This window comes from Etheostoma cragini, chromosome 12 (genome assembly GCF_013103735.1).
Source record: "Etheostoma cragini isolate CJK2018 chromosome 12, CSU_Ecrag_1.0, whole genome shotgun sequence".
NCBI lineage: Eukaryota > Metazoa > Chordata > Actinopteri > Perciformes > Percidae > Etheostoma > Etheostoma cragini.
This window is the reverse complement of record NC_048418.1, coordinates 9,963,071-9,982,869: the sequence shown is the minus strand read 5'-3', so window position 1 is coordinate 9,982,869 and position 19,799 is coordinate 9,963,071. Positions and strand designations below refer to the sequence as shown.

Below are 19,799 nucleotides of genomic sequence, written 5' to 3'. Positions count from 1 at the left end.
CACCTTGTAAAAGAAGACAATTTAAAATGTTTATTAAGGGGATGTTCATGATGTTTCATAGTGTGTTTTTTCCATTTAAACTTTTATTATCCCACTCAGACCATTGACAACTGTGGCTTTGGTTATATCCATTGCAGTGACAAGAGGTAAGAAGGATACACCCCACTGCAGTGTACTGAATAGCACTCTCTGGAAATGCTCCACACTGCATGTAGTTTGTGCTGCTTACACCTTTTCAGAAGGTCCTGTTAAACATATATGTGCAAAAATAACAGATACAAATTTGTTGAGTGGTTCCTATTTTGGGGTTAAAGATAATAGGACGTGGGAAAGTGGTAAGAAGTGAGCAAAAAACTTAAATTTAAATGAAAAAATAAACATTGTTCCCACATAATGGGGTTTGTAGTGACTGGAGTCAAAACTATCTATATTGGGAAACCAATCGTGTTTTTTTTCACTTGGAGTTAAGGTTTCTGAGGTGTCCAGGTGGCTCGGTTCAGATTCATACCATGTTACCACGTGACGTCATGATGCTAATCCGAGTCATGACCTTTTGTTAGTGAGTGAGTCCCCTCTTCTCTCACCTCACTCAGATTTCGGGTATCTATTGACAGCACTTTAGACATAAAATCAATAAAGCTATATTGTCATTCTTTAAGCGTGTTCTGGGGTCTTTGATATTTCAAACATATTGTATCATTTTCGGGTAAAAGTAACACTAAAAAAAAACAGAAAAATAGAATAATCAATACTTTATTCAACAGATTAATATACAAAAGTTAATCTGATTTTAAGAAGATATAGGGAAGCATGACAGCTTACAGTAAAAGAATGACTGCAGATAACTGACAATTTTAAAGTTGACGTCATGCGTACAATTAGTCTGTACTGATCAAATAATTCAGTTCATTATTCTAGCACTTTTAAGCCATGTCATACATTTGTTTAGTAAAAACATAAAAAGGGCACTTGTGTGGCAACGATTATACTTGGAAATCTCATCCCAATGTCCCAACATCCCAACATGTAACCTCTTGTAAAAATTCAAAACAAATTATATGTCATATCTTGTAAAGAGGTAATTTCATGCCAAACTGTATTGGAAAATACATATACTGTATTTAATGAAATATTTATAAATGTGGTGGTAAATTTGACATACTGAAGTGAAAAAAAATGTAATGTCCGCAACACTGCTTTAAGCACCAATAATATAATACAAAGGTTCGACATTTCGACCCTTCTTCAGGCAAAAGAAGAAGATGTTGCCTTTGTATGAAACTATGGGAGCTTAAAGCAGTGTTGGGGACTTTACAATTATTTCACTTTAGTATTTCTCATTTGTCCTGCATCTCCCAGAAGGTGGGATGTGCACACAAATACTTTTATAAAAAATTTCCATACTGCACATCTGGCCCACAAAGCAACTTCTAATTCAATTCCAACCAATTACTGCATTAAACTTAAGTGGAAGCAAGGCCCCATTCATTTGAGAATTTAAGAAAAGAGTTTGGTGTGATTTTGACAACAGTACATATGAGCAAAATTAGACTTTAATTGCATTACAAACTATGAATTGAACTCCATTATCCTGTCATACATGTTGGTAAAGATTGTACATTTTTAAATTATTTTTTAATGTGCACTAACTAACTTAAGTACAAATATAAATGTGTTTTAAGCTATTGACATGTAGAACCAGAAATACTGTTACATAATAAAACCTTGTTGTATCCAAGCAAACTTTCCTTTACGGTTAAAAAAAATGCAGTTAAGATTTCTGTAACAGTTTCAACACTTACAAAAATGAATTCAAATTAACAATGTTAAATGTATACAAAAGTGCGGTTATACATCTCAAGTGACAAATCCAAGGGCTTTACTGCCAAATTAACAGCAGCAAATACTGTATGTATAATTTTAGTTTACACTTGATTTTACACACTTTGCAAGCTAAATTGATTGGTTTAGGGCTATATGTTCCTTCAGAGTTTGGTTGGTAAATAGAATACAACCCTTTTGGAACTAACAGCTTTAGACATGTTTAGAGTAAAATACATGCAAGTCTTTTCTCTTGTTAGGTAAAAAATACGAATAAAAAATACATGTTGTAACAGTCATTCCCTGTAGTGAAATCCCAGACAATACATCTCAGCATGTAGAAAACATCTTTAGCAAATTACCATGTAAACAATTATAGTATTGGTCACAGTGTTTCAACAGGGGGTGTCATATTGGAATTTAAATTTAGGCCACTAAGCTATACATTCTGCAGCATTACAGTTAAACCATTATACAGTCAAAGTGTGTGAAAACACATGATGAAGTGGAATGTAAAGCCGCTGCATTTGAGACACAGAACTGAATGTTTGTTATATTATATATGTAATATTCTTATTCAGAATATTCTAATACAATTCTATACAAGAGTGATACATAAATGTACACAAAGGCTCCATAAAAATACTAATTTAATTATATGTGTGCCATTTAAGAGCCACAGTGCAGTAAAAAATCTACGGAGCAGTTAAGTCTTTACATGTAAATGTAGTTGCAACAGCTAACACATGGCTTTACAAATCCCATCAGTTAAATCACTTGTTATGCTGAATTTTATGCTGAATTTTGTATGCTGAATTTTAAAGTTATCATGGAAAATGCGATAAAACCGTCTCTTTGTAATGAGCTGTGTAGTATAACACTACAGATGTAAATCATTATGTAATTCAGGCAAAACACCACCTGAGGGAGACAAAATGAAGGGCTTTCTACTTCTGGAGTTGAAACTGTGACAATTAATTGAAATAAATGATCAATAATCTAGAAAATATTGTTGTTTCGTGTTGCAGTTGACCACACGTCCAACCTGACCTCTGTCTGTCCACTTTCTTGTCATTTCCAGGAGTAAGACGCTGTGTGCATTGTGGACCATGTGCTGTGCTGTTGGGGTTCCTGGTGCTGAGGGACGTAATCCCATCAGCCACTGCTGGTACTAGCAGCATCTTCTGGCGGACACAGACGGCTGCCGGGTGAGTTTAAAGGACTCGTTGCTCTCTACCTCAGGATTTTCCAGGGGTGGGATCTGTTTACCTAAACACACAGCACAGGGTCATTTACAGAGGTACCATGGCAGATATACCTATTTATAAGCGTATAAAGTGTTGTATTATTTCTTCTGCAATGTATTTGGCAGTGCATCTTGGTGAATTGACCACTACTGGCAGCCATAAAACCCAATGCCAAGGCTACTGCTTTTCTTAATATAGTACACACTGTTAAACCAAAACATGCATGAATAAAAAGATGTACTACTAAAATGTTATTTATTAATATAAATGTCAGTGTTGTTGTCAAAAATTAATATAATGGAATTTGTCCGCAACACTTTATGGCATAAACACTCTATACATGACTTAAAAAGTTGTCAAATGAAATTAAAATGAAAGCAGAATTAGACATGTATTGACAAAAAAACACCAAACATCCTTTGTTTGTATTTAAAAGAATTAATTAACTTTTTTTATTTTTCGTGGCAGGGCATTAAATTGTCCATCCCATAAGGCACACGATAAAAAACAGCTCCCGGCTTCCCTAGCCTTTAAGTCAATAGCACATTTTTTCCTCTTTACTGCTAACTTTTAAAATAACACAGTAGACACAGACACACATAACACAAACGCAACATACAGCAAAGACATTAAACCTACTGATTTTCTGAAAGAGCTCCTCAACATTGACAGCATTTCGGGCACTAGTCTCGATGAAAACAGCTGCAATTGATTCAGCAAACTCCTTAGCTTCCTTCATAGGAACTTCCCTGTAAAAGAGCACACTAAAGTAAGTTTTAAGTAGGTTCACACTTAAAAAAGGGTCCGATGGCGAATCAGAGGTTTTTCCTGATAGAAACGCAACAATACCAAAATGGTGCATCCTGAAGATTCCTACCTTTCCCAGTTACACTTTACTGGAAGTTTTCTACATAACAGTGACATGACACTGTCATGAACTTATCATAAAACATTATAAACAAGTAATAAACGGTTATGACATAACGCTTTTTTACTGACTGTCATTCGGTTTTGTCATGACAAGTTATGGTTATTGTTAGGGTTAGGGTTAAGGTTATGGTTCATGGTTTTTGTCATTTGAGTGTCATGTGTTCATAACAGTGTCATGTCACTCTAATGTGGATAACTTCAAGTGTCACCCTTTTCCCTGTCTTATATTTAATGTGGTGTCCCCTTGAGGTCTCCCATTCTCGTTGCCTGGCAACGGCCTCCAGGGCCACAGGCCTCCACCCTAAGCCAAGCTCCCATGTCCCCTTGCACAGAGAGAGCAAACATAGAAATCTATGTCTACACAACAAGTCACTTTTGTGTTTTTAAATTTAACTTGCAGACAGAGAATATAAAGTGGCCAGGAGGGACAATATTTAAAAATGGTAAAGAAAGAGCACTTTCCTAGCCAAAACACTTAAAGACAATACTAGCACGTGTCTTGGTCCACCTTGACCAAGGTTTAAGAGGTGTTTCTGCTGTCAGTAGACAAATAAAATACAATGTATAGTAATTATTTAGGGTAAACAACAAAATACATACCAATGTAATGTTAGATTCTCCCTACAGTTGCAAGACAATTGAAGATCACAATATGATTTTCTCAGCATAGTGGGCTTGACATGAGTTACATAATATTTACAAGAAGATTACTTTATTGTTTGTGCTCGTTCACTAAACCTGTAAGAGTTAGTTGTGCTGAAAGTCTTAACTAGAAATCAAGTGTGACCACAGTAAATTTTGTGTGTGTGTGTGTGTGTGTGTGTGTGTGTGTGTGTGTTTGTGTGTTTGTGCTGATGCAGGACAGCCTTCTAGTGTCTAGTGGTTGTTATAGTGTCACTTAAACTCAAATATAATTACCATAATACCCAAAAGAACTAGTTTCTTTACAACTATATGACTGTCTAAGAAAAAAAACTCACCTGATGTCTCCTAAATCATTCTTGTTTCCTGCTATGGCTACCACAATGTCTTCTGGACCGTGTTCTTTAAGCTCTTTCACCCACTTCTTCAGTGTCTGGAAAGAGTCCTGAACAGAAACAGCACATCACAGTCAACATTGGGATATGGACTTAATGAGAATATGCTTGTGTCACATATTCATTCATATTCGCATTCGTTTTCAGACAAGTTTCCATGAACAGACCAGGAAAGAATGATATTTGCAGGTCCTGGAAGCGAGGCATCGCAGAGCGATGGAAAAGTAATTGAGTTTTACATCAGAATCATAGTGCAAAAGCAGCTTCTTCTGTTACACACATTTAATTTACTAGGGAGACTCAACACATCAGCAGCTCCAATGGTACTCTCACGTGAACGTGCAAAATTAAGGAGAAGGGGTAAGATAGAGAAATGAGATTCAGCCTTAGGGGTGGAGGACATTGCTTGAGCCCCTCAACAGTTGTTTATAATATATTTTTTAATGAATAACTAGCAACCCTTTTCCCCCTCACATGTTGAGGTCATGGAAAAAGTGTTGCTAGTTTATTCATTTTTCTTATGGGGATTTTGTCCACTAGTCTGGGGATGTCACCACTCCACACAGGCTAAATTTACTGCCACTTGATTTAAATGTGATAACTGTTATTCTTACCAGCTTAGTAATGTCATAGACAATGACAGCAGCAGCCGATCCCCTGTAGTACATAGGCGCTAATGAGTGAAACTAAAAAAGACAACATATATGTAGTAGTTAGCAGGATCAATCATGATATCAAATCAATCACAGTTATACAGAACTGTCACCCAAGTGCTTTTATAAAGATGACTTCAAAAACAGTCTATGACCATTTAAACTGAACACAATATATACATCTAAATCCGGATCTTAACATTGAAAGTGTTGTGTCCACTCATAAAAGACTAACACAGTATACTCTTCTGTGAGTAGACTATGCCCTTACATTTTTAAGTGATGATGGCTGATGGAAAAAGTTACTTCATTACAAGTTTCAGCTCCTCTTAAATCACTATGAAGGTCGCATTTATGCTTGCAGACTTATGGAGAAGTGTTCTCAGCCTCTACATAAAACATATGTAAATGTTCCTCAAAAGGTGCAGACTGTTTTGTTGACATAACAACAAATTCCAATATGGGTATCATTTTTTAAGATTATTTTTTGGCCTTTGATTGACAGGATAGCTGGGGAGAGAGGGTTGGGAGACGACATAGAGCAAAGGGCCACTCTAGTGGGTGAGCTAGAGGTCGCGCCCAATATGGGTATCCTTAAGGCCTTAATTAACATGTTGACTGCATTTCCTTCCCCGAGATACAAAGAAATCTTTTAATGTTTCAAAACATGCATTGTTTTCATCGCCTGGCAGTCTTCTTCTCTTCTCTTTTACGAGCTACCTTTACAGCACATCCAACAGCTGTTGTTATTCATTACCACCGACTGCAGTCAGCACAAATGTATATCACATCATCGCCCTTGTGCTTGTCACAACATATGCAACAGAAACAATAATGGCCCCACTCATCAAAACATTGCTCTACAGCACTACTAGTGGTCAAAACCTTTAGAGAGCATGCAGCCAGTGGTCATAAAAAAACAACACTACAAGTGTAGTGTAGGGATAGACCGATTATCGGCCCTGGACGGGCCGTTTCTTGGCAGTTTGCAGATTATCTGTATCAGCGTTTTATTTGCCTGATAACCGATGAAGTTAATGAATTATAATGTGCGCTACTTTGGCTTCGCTACACTTCTGTGTCTGTCCCTCTGCTTCGGTTTCACTCATCACTGAGTCTGACTTAATGTCTTGCCCACAACACTATCTGACTATTGCTCTCAGCCTTGAAAAAAACAGTATTGGTTGATCTCTAGTGTCCCCCATGAAAACTAGTCACGTATGATAAGTTCAATATTAGTCCCACAGATTCGGAGAGACCTTTAAACCCTGGTAAAGGAGGTTTTAAGATATCATTAATTCCACTACTTTTACTACTACACAACTACTTTTCCCATGCTGTAAGCATGTCTGGCAAGCTTTAACTACCCACAGCATCCTCCCTCAATAAAATGAATCACTGTGATGATACCACAGTCTCGTGACCTTTGAACCTTATGTGAATTATCCTATTTCACACCTAATAATGACTCTATGTCACGAGGAACACTAACAGGGAAATTACTGTGTTGCTGCTAGCTTCCTGATGCAAAATGTAACGGGAAATGCACTTTTTAAAAGTCATGTCATGTGTGTAAACTTGAAGCTAATAATAAGTAAATGAGGAATTTCTGTTGTGGATGCACTCACCCTTTCCTGTCCGGCTGTATCCCAGATCAGAAATTTGTGTAGTTCATTTCCTGATGGCACTGTTTTGGTTAGGAACGATGCCCTGGGGATGATAAAGAGCATTTTACTACAATGTGTGCAAGCATGTTCTTTAAAAAGCAGAGGAAACAAATAATATTGAGAATAAAGATGGTTGACACCAAATCCATGTTGCCTGACCCAGAGGTGTACAAAACCACCATCAAACGACAAAGGGCCAGCACATAAATCAGACAAAAATATTTGTTTAAATATGGCTTTGAATTTTTTGTCATTTTCTCAAAGCAAACATAACATTTTTCTTTAAACCATCTCAAGTTATCTAATATTGCCTTCTGCATGGCCTGATGTCAGATGTCACCAGTCTCACGTTTTATCAAAAGGATGTTTATTTCCTCAGTGTTTTTTTTTTTAAGCTTGCCATTTATCTTATGTACACTATATTCATTTATATTTGTAATTTGTAGCAAGTCTGCTAATAGTGACCTGAACTGCATTTCAAAAAATATACATAAACCAATAGTTCTTTTAGGGAGGCATATTCCATCTTTTTTCTTTTATAATGGGGAATCCCTTTTTCTGATGTCTGACTTAATATTTCCCCCTCTGTAAATCAAACCACCTAGAACAGTTGTATCAATTTTACAACTGACTTATTTGTACTACTCATTACCCATTGTTATAAAAGATATGAGTTGAAATCTCGAATCATTGTGAAAATGTCACTTGACACCTCACATGGTCAAATTAATTGTTCCCAATTTAGGATTTGGACTTTAGTTGATATCAAACCTTGACTTCATTTGGAACAACAAAAAGTGTGGAGCAAAGATGGCTTTGTCTTCTTGGTTTGTTTCTTACAGTCCTAACACTATCATTTGTGATTTGTACTGCGACACTCTTACCCTATTGTGGGACTTATGTTGTGGTCAAAATGATCCTGAACAAATCGGCAAACAATGCTGGATTTCCCAACTCCAGTGTCCTGAAAACAGAGGATTAAAACATCAGTTACCACAGTCCTCCTAACAAACGTGAATAGAGTCGCTGGTCATAAACCCTGTTGATTAGGCAACTGTCTGGTCACATGCCAACGCCATCAAATAGCTTCCGGTTAGTGCATGAATTCCACAACTAGCTCTGAATTAAAAGTAAATATTACTTATCTGTAATAGACAACAGCTCCCAATCACCTAGCTAACGTTAACAGTTAAGTAAATTAACATGAAAACTCGAAACTTTAACGGCCTTTTTGGCTGCATGTCATTTATGCTTCATCATTACTTTTTGGTGTTCCAGGAATAATGACAGTATTCTAGCTTTACATAGCTACCTAGCTAAGTATGAATACAATCTGCTATAAGCAGAGGGGACTGGTAAGACATTCTGTGGTTAACGCTACCTTAGGACGGTCGGCATTTAAAATGCGTGCTTGACAAGTCAGTTCCTGTGACGGATTTCTCTGGCCTTGTAAACTTTTATGTAACTCTTACAAGTTTGCAGTTGCCCTTTACTTTATTGATAAACTAGCTAACACTTTGAAGTTCAGGCTGAACATCCCTGTCACCGTCTCCTTCCATAAAGAGGGACTGCTGTGTGATTTGCTAACGCAGCAGGAAATCTAACTAGCAAACGTTACATGTTGCAGTTGGTATGATGATGACGTAATAGGTGATAAACTGTCTGAACCGTTAAAAAAAAAAACAGGTACTCGAGTTTGAAATGTTAAAAATAGACGTCGTTAAAGGTAACACGGTGATAAAGCAAATGTAAAATAACTGCTGCGCCCACTGTGCGTTCAGCTATTGGTTTTCACTCAACTAACGGTAGCTATCAACATTTTCGAAGTTTTCTGACGAACAACAAGATATAGTCAACAGTTACAAAATAACCGACCGTTTACAGGGCAATCGTATCAGTTAGTGTAACGGGTCTGTATGTTGTTAACGTCAAACTAATATCGGTTATAGCTAGCAGACAGGAACGAATTTTGTGGGATAACGTTAAACAGAAACATCTGCCAGTGCCACTTACCCCTAAAAGGCAAACTTTGAGCTCCCTTATAGCCATGGTTAGTTTTGAAAGTTTTTAAAACATTATTTAACAGTGTTAAGTCAGTGTCTTTGTCTCATCATGCTTGAAACTCTGATTTCAACCCCTCTTCTTGGGTAAAAGAGAAACCCAGCCCCGGACACAGACTAACCGACCACCTAACAACTAAACCGGACCAAGCGGAATGATAAATAAACTTCTGGTGACGATTTTCAAAATAAGACTCGCATAGCCTTTTGTAACCTAGGCCTTTATTACTCATTCTTTTAATCGATCCAGATATACTCCATATTGTGGCTCTCCCCCAGATATGTTTTAAGACTTCTTAAACAAAAGTCTGCTTTTAAAAATAATTTGTGTGTGATATGGCTTTTCCACAAAAAACTTCAAATACCTTGTTATTGTTGCATTTTGAATGGTTATAATTCACAAAAATATGCTTGTACGTACTGTATGTCCTTAAATCATAGGTTACATTTCCCCCTGAATGTGAAAACAGCCGTCTGTAAGGAATATCAACAGCTGGTGGATGTTCTGTAAAGGTAGCTTGTAAAAGAGAAGAAAAGACTGCCAGGCGATGTAAACAAGTTATTGTTTTGACAGCCGTCTAGTGTTCAACACTGCACATACATCCTTCTGAACAGTGAAGGTTAAACATCCATGTGAAGTAACAATAGGCAAAATAAAAAAAGTCGATGAGGTTTAGAAATAAGTACCAATAATAATATTTGTGGAAATTGTCTGTTTGAGTAAAAAATAGATTTTAAACTAGATTTAAATTGACTCCCCCATAAGTTAATAAGTTACTTTCCACTCAGCTATAGTTATTTAAAAGTAGAGAGACAAAAGACAACAAAGACCGAAATACAAAGACAAACAAGATATGCTTTAATTGTGAAACTAATTTTGCTTGTATCCGGTCCTTTTTCTGGCTGTTCTTTCCTACTCGGTACTGTTACTTTTCCAAATCGGAAACCAGCAATGACAAAAAGTCGGATGGATTCACGATCCTTTTAATACAAAATCCTCGACTCTAAGTCCAAACCCAACATTTACACGCTCCACTTCTACAAAATGGACGCAAAGGTTTTATTTAGAACCTCATTAGTCTAGCAGAGGGGAAAGTATTCAAAGAACGTGTAATGGAAAATAGGAAGCACTAAATCCGGACTGCACTTCCAGTTCAATACAGTAGTTGAGTTAAAAAGGTAAACATTAGGCTGTCTGTGAGTCAGAGAAAGAGACAGAGAGGCTGATAAGTTACTCAGATCAACACTTTATTCTTCACAGCATTATTCTGTCTGCAACAATAAGCTAGAAAAGCTTGGAACATTATGAAAATAACCTCATGAGGAGCTTCTGAGCCCAATCTAGCACTTATCTGTTTCAGTCACAGGAGTAATAACATGTTGAATCATGAGTCCAGAAGAGATTGCTTTGATTTGCCCATGACCAAGGCAGGGGCAGTTACATTAGCATACTCCATACAGGTCATTATTAATAATAAAAAAAGAATGTGACAAAACATAGGAGCTGAAAATACAGTATGTTTGCAATTTTACAATGATATGGTGAGTAAGCCAGGGCATGCCTTTGCTTTAAATATCACTGAGCAATGACAGTACTTTGCAATAGCCATGGACCAGTGGTGAAATTAAATGACTGTCTTGTAATCTTTAAGTTTTTTTTTACTCACTTTCAACTGATGAACGATAACTCCACACATCAAGAGTTCAAAAACATGACCAAATACACAACAAAACTAAATGAGCCTCCTGCGTGTCTCAGCACACATTTTGGCGACAATAATCATCGCAACGGATTTGTCGTTCCATCACAAAACTGCAGAAATGTAATTTCCACGTTTTCTTGTTTGTGCAAGAGAAGCAGAGAGAAGATGATTGCACTACAGAGCAAAGTGTGACTGTAACAACGCGGCCTCCAGCTGTTTGCCTATCTATATTATCCAGTGATGAATATACTTCTGTTGCGTATTTGTTTGCCGTTCATGTTTTCATCCACTGGTCAGTTGGGAGGCACAACGCCACTGTGTTTGTGTGCAGCTGCTGTTCAAAGAAAGGAAAGCATCTACAATATATTTATACATATTTTCATATATTACTAAAAAGCTGTTACTTAAAATCAATGTATTTCTTGAATAGTCATCGTATTCTTCAGAATACTACTTAAATATATAATATATAGGTCGACCAATCATAAATTCTTCATTATTCAAAGAGCTTTTGTTTTAGTGGTTCTCTGGGGAAATGTGTCCAGGTTGGCGTCTTCTTTATGGCACAGTGGTCTCTTTCCTAAGATGAGGGATATGGTGAGATACAAGAACTGAGATTATATCTGGTTTATGTTCTTCACTTGAGCCCTTACCAGCAACAATAAGCTATATGTCACATACTGGCAAGGTGCCTGACTTACGTTTTTTTTTTTACCCTCTTCCTTCCCCCTACGTGCTCCGCCCACCCACTTCTACCTTCATACATGCTTGGCACTGTGGATTTGATAATATGGTCCACCTAGTCTCTCCAAGTAGTAGCCACTACACCAGCTTCTCTAGTTATTGGTGTTTTGCATTGAAAAATGACAAACAAGGTTTTTGATTCCTGCTAAAAAAGGTTCAGGACGCCAAAGACAGTAGACCAGATTTTTCCATGGCAGCCACTTGGTGGACACTATTACTAATGAACTCATGGATCCAGCAAAGTGAATTCTTCAGTGGATGACGAGTAACACTACGGGACAACTGACCAGCGGTAGAGACGTACGGCAGCACAGAGCCACCAAACACATCACTGAGATGATATTTCACATGTTGGTGTCCCTCCTGTCTTTGTTCGGTGAGGGCTTTGAAGGATCCTTTGCTGCCTTGCCATTGACGGAGGCAGCGGCATCTGCACCGCCAGCCACCGCGGCAACCAAACTTTTGGTCTGCTCCTCGGTGCGGGGCTCCGGGCTGGGCTGCGTGGGCGGGGCCTGCTCCACCGGCGGTTGGACGGTCAGTTCCTGCAGCAGTTTGTGGCTGTGCAGGAGGCGAAGCTGAACGCGGAGCTCCAAGATGGCTTCCTGCTCCTCGTGGATGGCCTGGTTCAGGTGGGTATTTTTGTTCTACGAGGCAATAAAACAGAGACAGTGCTTGACAAACCTACTGCTTCATTTCTGCCAATATTCACAGAGAAAATGTTTATTTTATATTGCTCACTAAGTAATACAATTTTATAAACACAAACAGTATCATAGTTTACTTTAAGACAGAATTCAAATATCAGTAAATCTGTATATCAGAATAATCAGTAAATAACACACTTTGATGATAGTAAACAGCCAGTATGTGTTGAATGTTTTGTTCACCTCCAGTTCCTCATTTTGTTTCTGCAGGTCTTCCAGAATCATCTGCAGCTCTTCCTCATCTTCGCTCTCACTTTCACTGTCAGAAGAATATTCCTCTGTCTCACTGCGCCCCTGCTGCCGGCTAAGGAATACAACGCTGGGTTACAGTTGAGACCTTTAGTACATTTAATGATCATTTTACATGATATTACAACATCTTTAGAACCTGAAATGCTTTTCCTACCTCTGTATGTCTGCAATCTCTGCTCGTAGTCTCTCGATTTCTTCCTTCTCAGTAGCAATCTGTCTACGGAGAACCTGCTCAAGAGAGATCAGCTCCTCCTGCTCTGTTAGGATCTCATTTTCCTGATAATTGAGAGGAAGGGGGGAAGAGACAAAAAATGATTCGATTACAGGTTGGCTTACATGGAGCTTAGTAACAATGTGTGCTTGAATGACTCACCTGTGCTAAGAGGAGGTTAATTACTTCCTCTTCATTCTCAGTCATTTCCTCTTTTGAAACATCCTCCTTCGAGAGGCTTGCTATCTCCTGGGCTATCTTACTCTCACACTCCTAAAAGGTGCAAAGATGAACAAATAAAGAACACAATGGACAAGCTTTTCTGGTTTTCACAGTAAATGTTTTATCATATGTTACAATATATTAAAATGTTTGTTCGGACTATAACAGCAAGGTGTTGATGTATGCCTGTGCTCCTTTTAGAGGCTGTAGTCCAAGTGTTGTTGTACTGGATAGTTATGGATCTTATTAAATATATTAAAATATGCATATGCACACATAGTATCTAGACACAACTTACCTGTCGTTTGGCCTCCCTCAGTTTGCGTTTTAGAGCCGTCAGGATTCTCTGAACCTCCCAGAGCCGCTCTTCCTTAGATAAGTCCTTCACCCCTGCCTGCAGGTCCCTGTGCAGGCAGTTCAGCAGGAACTCCTAAAACACATTTTAATTTATTTTATTATTTGATAGATACTGATTGATTAAAAAAAAGGCGCTCATTGTACGGGATCAGAGCCCAAAGCAGTGTCTTAACCAAATAGTTCAAAACACAAAGATATAACTTAACAACGATGTAAAACAAAGCAAAGCAGGACTCCTTACAAAGCTGAACCTCAATTTTGCACAATGAACGACTAAACACTGGTGGTGTGACAACACACCTGGGGGGCGATATAAGAGATTGGACAAAGACAAGACAGGACTTCACATAACCCTCTGAGCTTGTAAACAATAAGCTTAGCTTAGTATAACCAGCGGCAGTGGGGAAACGTCTAGTCCGACTGTCCAAAGGTAAAACTAACCTACCAGCACCTCTAAACCTTCCTCATTAACCAGTTATATCTGGTTTGTTGTTCCGGTTTTACGGAGGGTTATGTGAAGTACTGTTCCTGTCTTGTTTTTGACTCAGTTTCATACTGAACAAACGGAATAATGCCCCCCCCAAAACTTCAAACTATCCTTTTAATTTTCGACAAATCAATTTTGTCAATGAATTAATTGACTAAAAACAACAGCAGGGCCTGAACCCACCTGTCGTCGGATCTCCTCTTTGATGTTCTCCTGGGTCTCAGGCAGCGCCGGCATGGTTGCCATGTTGGACCAGCGAAGTGGCCGCACCACAGGCTTCAGGACTACGTCTCCAAACAGCTCCCTCACGTGTGTGAAGAACATGTAAAGAACACGGTTCCCAATCTGAAGGTAACATGTTAAACAAATCAGGGAACACAACGCATACAGTATCAGAGCTCTGCACAAACTGCATCTAGTCTTGCAGTGCATGTCAGATAAGGTGTGTATTCTGTGTGTTAGAGTGTAGTATGAAAACCAATTATCACTGTGCCACCTTCTTCAAAACAGACATTCCTGCATATTTACTTAGCATGATCAAACTGACCCTGGACTCCACTCATTAGTTGAGAGAAGGTGATGTGAGTTCTGCTGCGGTTTGTTCAGAATAAGTGGAGCAGCCACAGAGATGTCCCCTATGGGAATAAATCAGATTCACTAAACTAGGCCAGGATTTTAGAGATGAACTGAATGTTTGATCCAATAAAAACTCTGTTGGTTTGTTGCTAAGGGGAGGTTTCTTATCTTTGAGGTACACTTAAGCCTGAGCCCTAAAACCTATTTTTCCATTTGATGTTTAGTTAGCCTGTTTCTGTTGACTCACTGCTCTCTGCAACATTTTAACATTTTTTCCCCCCTATTGATCTCCATTTACTCAGCTTGATCTTTCCTACTCTCTCACCTGTATGGTTGGGTTAAGGACGATGGAGATATTCTGAATATTCATCTTGGTGTCCGCCTCCCTGGCGATGACGTGGTCCATGTGCGTGATAAGCCAGGAGAGAATAAGTCGGCTCTCCGGCGCCACCTCGGTCAGCAGCCTCTGGAACTCCGTCATCTTCTCCGCCTCCACCTGCCGACCGCAGGCGTCCTCAAAGCGCTGGGCCAGATCTCGGCCCAACAGGTTATCTGGCAGCTCCCGTAGGTACTGCTTCAGTAGGCTGGCAACCGTGTGAGGGTCATACTCCTCCAGGCAGGGGCACTCCTCACGGTCATATGCTGCTTTCAATTCATCCACCTTGGACTTCATGCCTGAGAAGTAGAGAAGTTGATTTGCGTATCAATCAGACATACAAATATTGAAATACATTGAAATACTAGTTTTTTTCAATTTGCCTTTTTTCACAAGATGATGGAAAAGTCAACAGCCTCCCAAAGTTACTCTACCTGAGACTCGGTAGATGCCTTCACAGGTCATGCCATAACTTTCAATGTAGTCCAAACATTCTCTGAAGATGGCTGGCAGCTGGATCCCATCATACAGAGCCGTCCGCTTGACAGCTTCAGTCAGAGGTGCTCCAAAGATGGGCCTGAAGGTGGGGATCTCCACTGGGACTGGCTCTGCCTCAGTTGTCGGTTTCTTCTTCTTCTTCTTCTCCTTCCATTGTTTAACCACATCTGCAGCCGTCAGGTCCTTAGATTTCTTGTCCTTAGCCTTGTCCTCCTTGGGGCCCTTCTCCTTTACCTTGAAGTCCTTTTCCTTCTTCTTGGAGAAGCTGGGCTTCTTGAACACATGGATTCCCTTGGAGCGCTTCATCTTGGACGGGCTTTCTGCTTCGTCTGCTGAACTGTCCTCCTGGAAAGCGGCGTAGCCTTCCGCTAGGTAAGTAAAGAAAGAGTAAGAAGAGACAAAAATACGGTTAGATCTGAGGGGCCAAACACCCCTGTTTTCTTATTCTCCTCCTACGACAGAACCATGATAGCAGTGATACAGAAACAGGAACAGAGATGTGTGAGAGAGAGGAGATAGCAAAGGAGGGGGAGAATGGGGACTTAGAAAAGAGGTCAGCCACAGATTTAGCATAGCTCCCACAGCACCTTACGCCTCTCCTCTCTAGAACAGGCTCAGTTCAAATATATTTTTCCTAAGAGCAAATAGCTACAGAGCAGTGTCAAAGGCAATAAGGGGCCTCTTTGTCTCCTCTAATTGTCTCTACTCTGGGGTTCCCGTAGAACAGTCCCTTTTTATTACACCGCTGCCTGAGACACACCTTCACTGGGCTCTCTGGGTGTGCTCGGAACAGTCCATCTCTTCCTCTCTCCCACCATACTCTGGTGTAGGAGCTAAATACAGACATGGAAATATCCTGATACAAAGTGGACAATGAGCCCGACAATCACTCTGTGAAAAACATTCTCAGTAAAGGAACATTTTTCACCGCTACAGCCATCAGGATGGAAAAGTGGGAAGCTCTCTCTCTTTACTCAACAGTTACTACTGTGGAGACAAGTAATGGTCTAAAGCCTAAAGCTTAGTGGCCACCAGTAGATGACTTGTATGTACTTGGTAGCTCCAAGATGTTAACGGATAAGGTTGGTGATATTCTACACGTTTCTTATTGTCAACAAATCCCATGAAAAATAGAATTTCCTACGCGGCCAAAAAAACTACTGAAAACAGGTTGCAAAATTGCATAATTATGAGATATTACACCATAATTAACTACAGTATATTACACGGGCCCCAGTAACTTCCTGCAATTTGGAACATTACAGTCAGCATAATGTATTATTATACCAATGAGCATTGTTTTGTTGTACTCATAAACATTCATTTATAAGCAGAGTTTACAAATAGCACCATCCATCAGCCAAATGCTGGTAAAATGAGTGGCAGGTCAAATTTCACATTGACTAGTCATTGAGCTGGTGGACATAATATAAAAAGTCAGTCATTTATAAGTCAGCAGACAAACATTAGGATCAGTTTGACAAAGATCTGTAGGACAAAAAGTCGCTTACTGAAAATCTTCTAGAGCTTTCAGGCATTTTTCATCGCTTTGACAAAGTTTGGAAAATGGCTGAAAGATCTGCAAAAGGCCTTGAGCTTTTCCAAACTGCTATTTCCAAGGTCAATAATAAACCTCAAGCTACAGGATCGTTCCTTACTCCTTTTCTCCTTCTTCTTGAACTTGTTCTTCTTCTTGCTGTGCTCTTTGTCATCGTCTGAGACGTAGGCGTCAGGTGCCTCGTGGTGATGGCCATCATGAGGTGGCGATGGTTCGCCGGTGCGGTACAAGCCGGGGAACTTGGTGGGACTGATCTCCTCAGAGCTGGGGGTGCGGGCCACACCCCCTGGGTGCTCAGCCCTGCGCTGCTCTGCAGGGCTGCTGCTGCTGGGGGGCAGGAAGCACTCAGTCATGGCTGCTCTGGCCTTATCACTCCTCTGACTGGCACATCACCTCTCCATCACACCTGCAGTGGGCAGAAATATAAGATTCTATCACAAAAAAAAAAAAAAAGCATTCAACTTCCAGATAATCTAGAGTGTGGTCCAGTTTGCACATAATTTATTTATTAATTCCTCCTGCCTCTTATCAACAAGTTAGTCGTCCCTTATTTAAGTGTTGGGCAGTGGCCGGGTCTGCTAGTTTTTCAAAGAGTTTAATTTGATTTTTTGTATATTTATTTTTGTGTAATACATATGATACAGTGACTAAAAATTATATATGAACTGAACTTGAAAAAAACTGCGTAACCTTACTTTTTGCAATATAGATTTGAAGGATTACTAAGGGATTTTAAACTTCAGTGTCTCATTCCATACCAGAAGTAAATTATAACTGTACAAAAGACATTATAGCAACAGAAATGTACATAAACAACAATAACAAGAAATTCTAAGCACAATCTACTCATCGTCTCAGCAGTACTTGCACCACCAAATGGAAATCTAAATGGCATAAGAAAAGCTAATATGTATGCTTTTTAAAATGAATTATAAATAATTATCTCTTTAGGCAAGCTGGGATAATGAAAGCAAAAAAAAAAGTTATTTTCCACCTAGGCTAACATTTAAAATCCGTAACGGATTGATTTATCAGTAAACCAAACTCAAATTCAAAAAGGTAAACTTAAAAGCACAACAAAACTATCTGTAGTTCTATTCGCTTCTTCTTCTTTCTTTGTTTCCTGAATATTTTTATGATGACTGTATGTACACAACAACTGCAACAGTTACGTCCACCCACCAGATGGGGCTCTGCTATATGAACAACATCTTGCATGTCCTACTTTTAACATGCCAAGTCTGACAAACAGTCAGCAAAATCAAAACTATAGTACACATCCTCTAAAGTTATATTGACTTATCAAAAAAAAAACAGCCCTGATGACTGGAGATGAAAAATATTAAGACAGACATTTGAAAAGCAGTAAGTTAGTCTGCCTTGTTTATGTTAGATTAACCACAAAATCCAACTCCTTAGCCGTGTGTACATGTTTTAGTAAGTAACTTATGCAGTAATGAAGTAACAATAATTTAAGTAACTACGGAAAGGGTTAAGTGCAGTTGGAAAGAAGATACGCTTCAATTTACCCTACTAATCACCCTAAGATGTTTCTAAAACTTACTGTAAGTTGAAGATATGCTTTTACATATTGACACCAGAAACAACTTAAATGTAAGTCAAGTGGTTAATGAGGTGCAATTCGTTGCAGTACCAAGAAGACAAACGTGATACACGACGCAACAACAGCTATACATTCACGAACACTGTCTTCATTGAACTCTGGACACCAAACTATTAATTCAATGCTTGTCTGACATCTTAATCTGCCTTCCTTCCCTGGGCAGGTTATCCTCACTCACTTCTTGCCCTGTCCTGTCTCTACAGAAAAGCTTATAAAACAAATACAACCAGTCATTTATATTCAACTGGCTGTTAGAATACTTGGGTTAGTTAATTCACTGATAAATTTAAGGGCATTTACACTAAAAACAGTCAGAAACTAGAAGCTCTCATCTGAATGGAGGGGCCCATATGCTAACGTTAACGTTATTTCAGCTAGCTGCCAACCTGCTAAGCTAGCCGACTAGCTAGCCTGTCCGTCACGATTAAAGCCACCGTTTCGTCCAGACAAAACTAACATGAGACTTATAGTTAGCAACGTGTGCTTAACTCTATTTTGTAACTGCTGTATTGTCATTGAACACGCAAAAACAAAGGACAAGAAACTTTACCAAGAACTATCCCGTTCGGTCAGTTTCAGAGTGGAGCTTCCGGTTGTCTGTACACTAAATTAAACCATCTACGCTTGCGCCGCAGCCGAAGTGCTTGATAGGAAATGTAGTTCGAAAGCGAACGCTTCAATTGCTTGGATCTCCTACCACAAATGTATAGTCTATGTAGGTTTCTTGGCCCACAGTGATCCCGAATTAATAAAGGACGTTTAGGCTGTGGTCTCATTTTGATCTCAACCACAATCTTGCTGTTACAAGCCTGTGTACAAGAGAAACTGTCAAACAAGGTTTTGTAAAGCAATCATTATCTAAATTAGTTGAAACCACTTGATATTTTGAATGTGCGCTTTCCAAAAGGCTGTGGTTGCACTCAGATGACTGGTGGTCATCTTGACATATGAAACACATTAGTTCTCTGATCTCTGTTGGCACCATCTGTTCCAAATCCATCGCTGCAATGGCAAAATGAGGTCATGATTCAATATCATAAAAAAAGACAAACAAGGTCTCATTGTGTGTCCG

General features: G+C 39.1%; 2 protein-coding genes across 3 annotated transcripts; both read right to left on the bottom strand.

Moving 5' to 3' along the window:
- Nucleotides 1-737: 737 nt before the first annotated feature.
- On the bottom strand, nt 738-9,588 carry rab31 (RAB31, member RAS oncogene family). Its single transcript, XM_034889004.1, has 7 exons — nt 9,369-9,588; nt 8,240-8,319; nt 7,317-7,398; nt 5,650-5,721; nt 4,979-5,085; nt 3,708-3,817; nt 738-3,090 (listed from the first exon to the last, which is right to left on the bottom strand). The coding sequence occupies exons 1-7, from the start codon at nt 9,402-9,404 to the stop codon at nt 2,993-2,995; spliced, it is 585 nt and encodes a 194-aa protein (XP_034744895.1). The 5' UTR covers nt 9,405-9,588; the 3' UTR covers nt 738-2,992.
- Nucleotides 9,589-10,642: 1,054 nt separating this feature from the next.
- Nucleotides 10,643-19,386, bottom strand: ralbp1 (ralA binding protein 1). 2 transcript variants are annotated; one of them, XM_034889000.1, is made up of 10 exons: nt 19,278-19,386; nt 17,204-17,509; nt 15,482-15,913; nt 14,997-15,346; nt 14,279-14,440; nt 13,550-13,681; nt 13,192-13,302; nt 12,973-13,094; nt 12,750-12,885; nt 10,643-12,506 (listed from the first exon to the last, which is right to left on the bottom strand). In XM_034889000.1, exons 2-10 carry the CDS (start codon nt 17,454-17,456, stop codon nt 12,207-12,209), a joined length of 1,998 nt encoding a protein of 665 aa, XP_034744891.1. In that variant the 5' UTR covers nt 17,457-17,509; nt 19,278-19,386; the 3' UTR covers nt 10,643-12,206. The 2 variants fall into 2 exon arrangements, with proteins under 2 accessions (XP_034744891.1, XP_034744892.1); XM_034889001.1 differs by having other exon boundaries at nt 12,750-12,870.
- Nucleotides 19,387-19,799: the final 413 nt, after the last annotated feature.